Raw genomic sequence first — 10,110 nt, 5'->3', positions numbered from 1 at the left:
TCTAACGTCATAAGAAGGAATGATGATAGACTTATAGTTCGTTAATCTGTAAGGTTGATTTGTGACCATTTACCTGCTTTGGGTACAAAACCAACTTTCACTTCTCTCCATGGCGAAGGAATATGGACCAGATAAAGACAGCTGTAAAAAAAATGCATCAAAGATTGGTTCAATTATTTCTAAAAATGTTGGGTAGAAAGCTGAAAAGTTGGCATAAATTGTGTGCTTTGAAAGGTTTTCATTTAATTTTTGTCTCGACTTGGAACAAAAAGAAATCATTTCCAACCAACTTCATCATTACCTACACTCAATCATACATTTTCAAATGGAATAATTCAATGTTGCGTAGTACCTTACGCCGTTATACAAATGCGAATGTAAAAAGCTGTCCAATATAATGTCAAAAACGCCAAAATTAAATCAAACGAACCTAACCCCTACCCTTATAAAGAGACAGAGACACTATTAACTATATGCTGCAACATTCTCATATATGTAAAGGTTTTCAAAAAACAAAAACAAAATATGAACGAAAACATGCCAAATGAATAATTCACAAAGGCATCATAATACTCACATGTCAAATGCAAAATATGCACAAAACCTAATTCAATTAAACCAAAACGAATATGAATACCAAAACCAGATGCATAAAAAACAGCCCGTGGCCATAGCTTCAACTGGTATTTGATACTCCTCAGTCCTCATAGCTGAATGGCGGCAATTGGCGTATAGATGACACTGCTCTCTATACGACCATTTAATCGGAAATCAAATTGATTTATTTTATATAAAAACAGAAAAAATATATAAATATTCGTAACGTTTTACTATCGCTCGTAAGCCCTATTTTAGTAGGCACTATTTTTTAGTTTTAAAAAACCAGTGGCAGATGTGATTTTAAGTGTGAATGAAAAAATATCATGCAGATGGATGGGTAAAGTATATTATAGCCCTCGTTTATATTGTGCTTGGGAAATTGATGGTGAATTGGAAATTTAATAAAAATCTTTTCGGTTCTATACGAAGTTTTGGTGATTCTTTAAATTCTGGACCTCAATCAGCAGCCCAATATGCAAATGGATCAGTTCTTGATAGAGTGAGTAAAAAGAATGCATTTTTGCAAAATTACTTACGTATGTTTTGGTCTATTAGAATCAATAAGTTCACTAATTTGTAATCATTTATTTAACAATATAGTTTCTTTGGCTTAAGAAGCCTGCTTAAGTAGTAATAAATAGTGAAACAGCGTTATAAATTTTTCATGGAGAGTTATTTTAATCAGTTTTATTAATAAATAAATAAATTAGGTGCCGCATTTTTCAATTCCTCGCAAAAGGCAGTACCCGTGGACACAACTTTAAATAGCAGGCAGAGATTGCACTCAAGACCTCCATCATGACAGTCCTACACACTTACCATGACGCCAATAGTACTACTACGGTTCGTCTTATCGGTAACTGCATCTTTTTTCGCTGCATATTTCTCGAGAACCTGAAGAGATATTTCTAATAATTCTAAATATCATTCTTGGTGGAATGATATTGTTGGTGGAATGATATTTATTGCAAATAGGATAAAATCTATCAAACCCAAAGAAAAGTCATGGTTTGATTTAAGTTGTGAAGAAGGCGCACTACAGCGCTAATTGGATTTCAACCTAGGTTGCCTTGAGATCGCCATTTCTACCTACCTAGGGTTGATTTGTTCATCTTTCCTTGTCACCCTCATCGATGTGCAGACCCTATTCCATGGGAGTAGCTTTTGGCTTGCAGTCTTTCATTTCGAATGTATGCAACTCTTTCTCTAAGTATTGCCGTTGACTTAGTTCAATAGTTCCATCTTTGATGTTTTGCTGGATGTGCGCTCCCAGTACTTGCTCTACCCATGTCAGTCATGTCAAATTCGTTTGACAACAGCTGCTTTATGATGATGTAAAAATTGCTTCCGTTTTGGTCCTTGACGTACACTGATCTGACCTACATCGTATGAATCCAATTCTAACCATGAAACTGTTGAACTTCTCATTCCATGCTGGGGACGCTTGCTTCAACTCATACAAAGCCTTATTGAGCTTGCAGATTTTATTTCCAAACTCAATACCTTCCGGTAATTCCATATAAATGTCTTCGGACAGTTCACCATTCAAAAACGCACTTTTGACATACATCTGGTGAATATACATCCATGCCCTTCTCATTTGCAATTGCAAGCAATATTTTTAATGTTATCAACTTTGCAACTGGCGCATACGTTTCGGTGTAATCGAGCTTTGTATTTTTCAATTTTGCCCATCTGCTTTACGTTTCAATCGAAATACCCATTTGCTGGTTAGGGCTTTTCGATTCTTTGGCAAACTACAAATAGTCCAAGTTTCATTATGTATCAATGATTCGTACTCACTTTTTATGACTTTTAAAATTCTGGCCAATATTTTCTTGCTTTTGCCTCAGTATTGGTTCTTGGGTCATCTTCGACGTACTCTTCAGCACTAAGAGCAAAGTTGTTTGATTCAGCTGAATAAATGCAAAATCCAAGTCGCTTAGGTTGTCTTTGCGTACGTTCGCTTCTTCGTTGAACATTTGTTGAGGTCTTCTACACTATTTTCGCTTTCGCTGGTACTGTCAACAGGTAGATTTTTCAGAGTTTCATCATTTTTGTTCTCACCAAATCGTTCCGCCTCTGAAGTCGATATTTTTGTTATCTTCGGCCTTTTCAACACGGAATCTTCATTGAACGTTATGTGTAATAACTAACCTATTCTCTTTCATGTCCCACAGCCGGTATGAACCTATCGATGAATCATACCCAAGCATCAGACATTTGTTCGACTTGCCTTCAAATTTCATCGCTTATCTTTTGGTACGAAATTGAAGCATTCTGAACCGAAAATTCTTAAATGAAAATTCCTATGATTCAAACACATTGCCACCAGCATAGTTGTAGCTTTTTCTTGAAGTGTTCTATTCAATCGCTCACACACGGAGTTCATGTCTGGATTGTAGGGAACAGTAAGCATCATTTAAATACCCTTTTACTTACAGAACTGTCTAAACTCATTTGAAGTATATTCTCCACCATTGTCAGCTCTCAGCTTGGCAACTTTCTTGCAATGTAGTGCTTCAGCTTTGGCTACGAATTTTTTAAACTTGCTAAGGACTTAACTTTTTCGTTGAATGCAGAATATCATTGAAGCTCTGGAACAGTCGTCAGTGAATTACACAAAATATCTGCTTCCATCATATGCCGACGTTGGCATAGGACCACAGACATCACTATGAATTAGTTCCAAAATGCGATTGGATCTAGTGTTTTTGTTCCTTGGAAACCTTTAGCCATCTGATGACTGACCATCTTCTTCAAATCATTTGTATTCAAATGTGCTAATCTGTAATGCTACAAAGATTGTGAATCATTTTTCTCACCTGAGATGCCAGCGAATTTATTTTGTTCAACATGCAAATCTTCTTCGTACAGCTTGCCTCCGGTACTTGCTTCAAACATAGGTGTTCCATCCATCGATGCATATGCCTTGTCGCCTTTAATAACTGTACGGTAACCCCTTTCTGTCAGACTTCGGATAGACATCAAGTTGCATTTCAGATCCTTCACAAATAAAACGTTCTTCATAGTCTTTCACCATTATGAAACGTTTTAACAGAAATGTCACCAATGCTTTTGTTTTCCTTGGCAACTGAAATTTGAATTTCCTCGAAGTTCTTCAAAACGTTGAAATAATCTTTGTTGTTGACCATGTGCTGGGTAGCACCAGAATCCAAAACAAACTTCACTTTATTATTCATCGGTTGTACACTTTGCGCTGCAAGCTCTTTTTCACTTGCTTTGTCAACAACTGCACACATTGTCGAGTCCTTCTTTCTGAAAGCTTTGCTTGAACCCTCTGAGTTCTTCTTTTCCTTCTGCTTGGAAAAACATTTGGATTTGATAGTCCAGGCTTACCACATCCATAACATACAATCCTTTTCTTAGGCTTGACACTCATTGCATCGGGCTCACTAGGCCTTGCCGATGCACAACCATTCCTCTTGTTGTATTCGTCCATCAACCGAGTCTTGACAAATTCTAACTTCAAGTCACTTGAATTCATGGTCTCTAGTGCAGTTACTAAATCTTTATAGCTTGCTGGCAAAGTAAGCAACAAATGGACAGCAACATCAAGCTCTTCCATCTTAGCTCCGGTTGATTTCAACTGACGAACCTTCGCATCGAATCGAAGAAAATGTTCAATGTCTTCGCACTCATTGTACTTTATCATCAGAAGCTGTTTACGGAGTAGTAACTGACTCGAAATTCTTTTTCGTTCAAAAATGCCACACAATGTGTCGAACATCTCCTTGGCAGTCTTCTTCTCCTTCACATATTCCAATTGTCTATCATGAATAGTCTGGACCAAAAATACACTTCTTTTCTTCTAACTTCACACTGTCTTAGTTAGCAGGCTCAATCTTCGCAAGAATTTCTTCTAAATCTTCCTCAATGTATTTTCGTAGAACCCTTTTGTCCAACAAGATACCCACACGATATTTCCAGTTGCTGAAATTCGTACCACCAAATAATGGAAGCTTAGAAACCATTTTGCTATTAATTTTTTTCTTCGTCTCAAATCAAAAACGATCTCGGAAATGCATTGAAAAATAATTTCTTCTAGAAAGACTCAAAAATTTTATTTTTCTTCAATCGTATCCTAGGCCCATAACCTCAAAATGTTCCGAAATCCAGAGAAAAGAAAAAGACTAATATTTATCATAAAAGAAGGATTTTACTGTTTGAAGTTTAAAAAAAGACTAATTATATTTTATAAATTGAAGAAAACTGGAATCGAAAAGTAAACTGAGATTAATGTAGTTTCCAATAAGTTACTGAGAGTAGCTTTATACAAAGTACAAATTAACACAGGGTTCTGTTCTGTCTCCGACACTCTTTTTCTTCTAACCCACTTAATTGTTCCGCTGATGACAGTAACCTCTGCTGTTCATATTTGTTTTTAAATTCTCATCATTGTTCTTAGTTACTCTTCCCCAATGTCACTATTCATGGGTGTAATTGTAATCTACATGACCCAGCCATCTAAGCCGTTGGACTTTTATTCTGCTAACTAGGTCAGTGTCGCTGTACAGCCCGTACAGTTCGTCGTTATATCTTTTCCTCCATTCTCCATCTATGCGAACGGGACAACAATCACCCGAAGAATTTTTCTCTCAAAGCATCCTAAGACGTTCTCATCTTTCTAAAATGAGATCCGGGATGATGAGTGTCTTAAAGATGGTGATTTAAGATGCTCGAGAGAGGATTTTACTTCTCAATTGCCTTCTAAGTCCAAAGAAGAAGCGATTTGCAAGAGTTATTCTTCGTTTGATTTCAGCGCTGGTGTTGTTCTCTGTATTAATAGCAGTGCCTAGGTAGACAAAGTCCTTAACTACCTCAAAGTTTTAGCTGTCCATGGTGACGTTTTGTCCAAGACGTCGTTGTTCAGTGTCCTTTTTTGATGACAGCATATACTTGGTCTTGCCCTCATTGACCACTAAACCAATTTTCTTCGCTTCCGTAGCAGTGCTCTAAAACGGTCCACTATTATCACGTTTGGATCTCCCAATTATGTCAATATCATCTGCATATCCGAGTAATTGGATGGACCTATGGACCTTTGGAAGATTGTGCCTCTAGTGTTGACGGTTGAGTTTTGCACAATTCTTTCCAGAACGATGTTGAAGAAGTCGCATGACAGTGCATTGCCTTGTCTAAAACCTTTTTTGACATCAAAGCCATCGGTAAGATCTTTTCCGACCTTGATGCCTCTGTAGTTGGCGCAGTTAAGAGGGTCTCCTTTCTTATGCGTCGGGCACACTATGCTGAGATTCCACTCATCGGGCATGCTTTCTTCCGACCATATTTTGCATATGAGTTGGTGCATGCTCCGTACCAAGTCATCGCCTGATGCTTTGAATAGTTCGGCAGCGATGCCGTCAGCTCCAGCAGCTTTATTTGACTTAAGTTTAGATATAGCTATCTTCACATCGCCAAGGTCGGGTAGGCCGAATTTTTGATCTGCGGAATTCGGTTCGCCATCGCCGTTATATAATTTGGAGAAGTGATATTTCGACATTCTCAGCATCGACTGCGGTTCTACTACGATGATCCCCTGATCGTCTTTAAAGGCTTCGGTTTGTGGCTGGTACCCTTGGGAGGTTTTTTTTACCTTTTGGTAAATTTTACGAACCTCATTCTTGTTGTGACATCCCTCTATCTCCTCGATCGCGTGCTTCTCATGCTCTCTTTTTTTCCGTCTAAGATGCCGGTGATTCTCTCTCCACTTCTGCTCGTAGAACTTGCGAGCAGCTCTAGTCCTTTTGTGCAGCGCCATTTTGTATGCCTCTTGTTTCGCTGCGTTCGCTTGCCGGCATTCGTCGTCAAACCAGGGGTTTCGCTGTGGTGGCCGTATGAAACCTAGCACTTCAGAGGCGGAATCTCTGATGGCTGCAAGGCAATGTTGCCACTGGTTTTTAATGCTTAAAGCAGGCTGCATAGGACTCCTTAAGAAGTTATTAGAGACTCAATCAGAAAAGGATTTGGCAGTCACTTGCATTTGTAACGTCTATTGTCGAATCTTCTTACAGTACTTCCTTGTTTTGGTTTTGATCTAAAACGAGGGAGTGGTCCGAGTTAATGTTGGCCTCTCGGAATGTTCGGATATCCTGTATACTGGAGAAGTGTCGTGCGTCGATCGCAATGTGGTCAATCTGGTTGACGGTTGATTGATCAGGAGATTTCCATGTCCCCTTGTGGATATTAAGATGCGTGAACTGCGTACGTCTCGCCCCGCAGCGAAATCGACCAGCCTGAATCCGTTGTCGGAGGTGGTGTCGTGCGGGCTGTATCTCTCGATGTTGCCACCAAAGATGTCTTCTCTTCCTAGCTTGGCATTAAAATCTCCTTAGACAATTTTAATGTCATAGCCAGGGCACTGCTCATATTTCTTGTCCAAGAGCTCGAAGAATATGTCTTTGGTGTCTTCATCTTTCTCCTCTGTTAGGGCATGCGCGCATATTAAGCTTATGTTGGCGAATTTAGCCTTGATGCGGATTGTCGTGATGCGCTCGCTCACACTTTTGAAACTCAGGAATTTTTGCCTGTGTCTAGTTCAACAGCAAATCCACACCCAAATAGGTGCTGTCTTTGTTCTCGGTAGAAGTCGCCGTAGTATATATCGCAGTCTTAGTTTGTCCATCCCATCGCACTTCTTGGATGGCGGTAATATTTGCCTTGCAGCAGTTTAGGGCTTCCGTTAATTGTTCGGCTGCACGTGGTCTGTTACGGGACCTAACATTCCACGTACATATCCGAGGCTTGTTGGTGCTTCGCAACTATGAAACTTTTACGTGGCCAGCAAGTCACCCCGACGGCACATCCCCCAACCTGGAGGGCCAGATCCTTAGTATAACTCCAAGGAAGGGGAGCCGGATAAACCGCTCCTTACAGGCCTGGGCTCCGAATATGTCGAAGAAGCCCTATAAGGTGTTCACTAAGTTCACCGCGGGGAGGTGAGAGTAGGAGTTGATAGACAGAGGTTGGTTTTGAGAAAAACCTGTGGACGTTTGTGTCCTCTTGAATGCACATGTCTACCATTTGAACATCCAATGTTTCACACTGTTTTACCGAAATTGTTACAAACAGTGTTCAGTCAAAACAGCCGTAATTTTTGCACTTACACCAGGAATGCTTATCAGTTCACCCTTGAACTCAATTTCGGACGTCCTGTCAAGTATAGAGATTCTTTTTTGAACCGCACTTATAGAATTTGATGTGCTTTAAACAATCTGTTTTCCCCTCCCATATTGAATTACAAAACTTTAAGACCAATGTGCACCGGTTTCTAATCTTAAATCCTTTCCTATTTTCTTACCGCTTGCACTGTTTTAAGTGTTAACATGTCAAGGGTATTGATAACCCCTTGAGAGCCTGCAACTGTAAAAAATTAATCAAAAGTTAAAATAATAAAAACATAATATACAAAATTAATTTATAATTCCTTCTGAAATCTTTCAATTTACTTCTCTAATCTTTATATCTCCTATGGAACTCACCACCAGGTCACTCCGGATATGGCTCATTTGGTCAATCCCTATTGGAGTCGATTTCCACCCATGGACACAATGTGGAATCAAATTCTTGGAATTTTCACCTTTATCATTATGGTCATATCTTGTGTGGGCAATGGTCTGGTTGTTTACATCTTCGGAGGAACAAAATCCCTACGCACGCCTGCAAATCTTCTCGTCATCAACTTGGCCTTCTCGGACTTTAGCATGATGCTAACGCAGTCACCCATCATGATTATCAATTTCTACTACGAAACCTGGATTCTTGGACCATTCATGTGCGACTTCTATGCCTTGTGTGGCTCAATGTTTGGCTGCATTTCGATATGGTCCATGTGCATGATTGCCTTTGACAGATACAATGTAATAGTGAAAGGCGTCTCCGGCACACCCATGACCATCAAGCTGGCTACCATGAAAATTCTGGGTATTTGGACGTTTGCAACTCTGTGGACAGTAACACCCATGCTTGGCTGGAGTCGTTACGTTCCAGAAGGAAATTTGACCGCATGCAGCATCGATTATATGACAAGAGACTGGAATCCCAGATCCTATCTCATCACGTATTCCTTGTTCGTTTACTACACGCCATTGTTTCTCATCTGTTTCTCCTATTGGTATATCATTGCGGTATGGTATTAACGGATATGGATGGTATATCCGTTGCGAGGGTAAGAATGTGACTGAATTGTTCTAGATTTGAATGTTTGTTGCAGGCTGTTTCGGCGCACGAGAAGGCAATGCGGGAACAGGCCAAGAAGATGAACGTTAAATCCTTGCGATCCTCGGAGGACACTGAAAAGAGTGCCGAAGCCAAGCTGGCGAAAGTGGCTTTGACAACCATATCACTGTGGTTCGCCGCATGGACACCGTATCTGGTGATATGCTATTTCGGATTATTCAAAATAGATGGCCTTACCCCATTTGCAACCATTTGGGGTGCCACACTAGCGAAGTCTAGTGCTGTTGTTAATCCCATTGTTTACGGGATAAGGTAGGTATACAGTATACCTCTACATGTAGGTCGATTTCATTGATTCCATATGCCTACATCTCTACAGTTAAACAGCCTCAAATTAATTACAAAATTCAACTCTGCCATTGTTTTTGTTTCTTTTGTAGTCATCCGAAGTATCGAATTGTACTTAAGGAAAAATGTCCTTGCTGTGTGAGTGAGGAAAAGGCACCACCTGCTGCTGCTGCTTCTGCTGAAAATGGTGATACCAATACTGAAGCTGAAAGCAAGGCGTAAATTAAATCAAGGCTTGCTATTAATTTTTAAAATATGTAGGAGTGCTCGTAGTTATTGTGGAAGTTAAAGAAAATTGATTCAATATCCAAAGGGGATACAAAAATACAAAAAAAAAATATATATGTATATTAATTTTGCAACCCAAATAAAACATGTGGAGATTATTTGAAGTTTCTTTTGAATATTTAAGTTCTTGGAATTCTTTTCAATAGCAACTGGATTTAATATAAGAGTAAAAGTAAAATTTCGTTATAATTTATGTCGAGACGGCATATGGCAACTATGCCCACTATTTATGGAGTTCAATAACTTTTTGGCTTGAATTTCTTTTGTTTGTTTTTAGAAATCTTGTTTCTAGGCTACGATTTGAAAGCAACTTTTAGAGCACACAATAATTCTACATTTAGCTGCTTCAATTTTTTTAAGCGTGATCCTTAGAGTATGGAATGGATTCAAAAGCTTTTGACCCGGAACAATGGCGTTAGTTCCAGAGTTTTTGTTTAAAAAAACCTAAAAGTCTTACTGCTGTTAAACTTTATGCTCCTGATTGAATTAATATATAATTGACTTTGGCGGATAGTTTCCTTTTAGGTTGTCATTTGAATTCGGTTGAATACAATTGTTGCTATTCGTGTTCAATAGTTAAATGGTTGGATTAACTTTTGTATTCTGAATCATATACAAAATAACCAGAAGTCAGGAACTAGATTCTTTTAAAGCTTTGTTAAATTCTTTTGAATT

General features: G+C 39.0%; 1 protein-coding gene across 1 annotated transcript; it reads left to right on the top strand.

Moving 5' to 3' along the window:
• Positions 1–669: 669 nt before the first annotated feature.
• Positions 670–9,553, top strand: LOC129941652 (opsin Rh2-like). The gene is made up of 5 exons (XM_056050344.1): positions 670–937; positions 1,030–1,099; positions 8,109–8,747; positions 8,834–9,111; positions 9,240–9,553. Exons 1-5 carry the CDS (start codon positions 924–926, stop codon positions 9,367–9,369), a joined length of 1,131 nt encoding a protein of 376 aa, XP_055906319.1. The 5' UTR covers positions 670–923; the 3' UTR covers positions 9,370–9,553.
• The last annotated feature ends 557 nt before the right edge of the window (positions 9,554–10,110 follow it).

The sequence above is a fragment of the Eupeodes corollae genome, chromosome 1, assembly GCF_945859685.1.
Source record: "Eupeodes corollae chromosome 1, idEupCoro1.1, whole genome shotgun sequence".
NCBI lineage: Eukaryota > Metazoa > Arthropoda > Insecta > Diptera > Syrphidae > Eupeodes > Eupeodes corollae.
The sequence above is the reverse complement of the archived record's forward strand: the minus strand, read 5'-3'. Positions and strand labels throughout refer to the sequence as shown.

Excerpts from the sequence above, each read along its gene's own strand:
- LOC129941652 (XM_056050344.1), top strand. Across the intron at positions 8,748-8,833 it reads CCTATTGGTATATCATTGCG|GCTGTTTCGGCGCACGAGAA; the intron begins GTATGGTATTAA and ends TGTTTGTTGCAG. Across the intron at positions 9,112-9,239 it reads CCCATTGTTTACGGGATAAG|TCATCCGAAGTATCGAATTG; the intron begins GTAGGTATACAG and ends TTTCTTTTGTAG.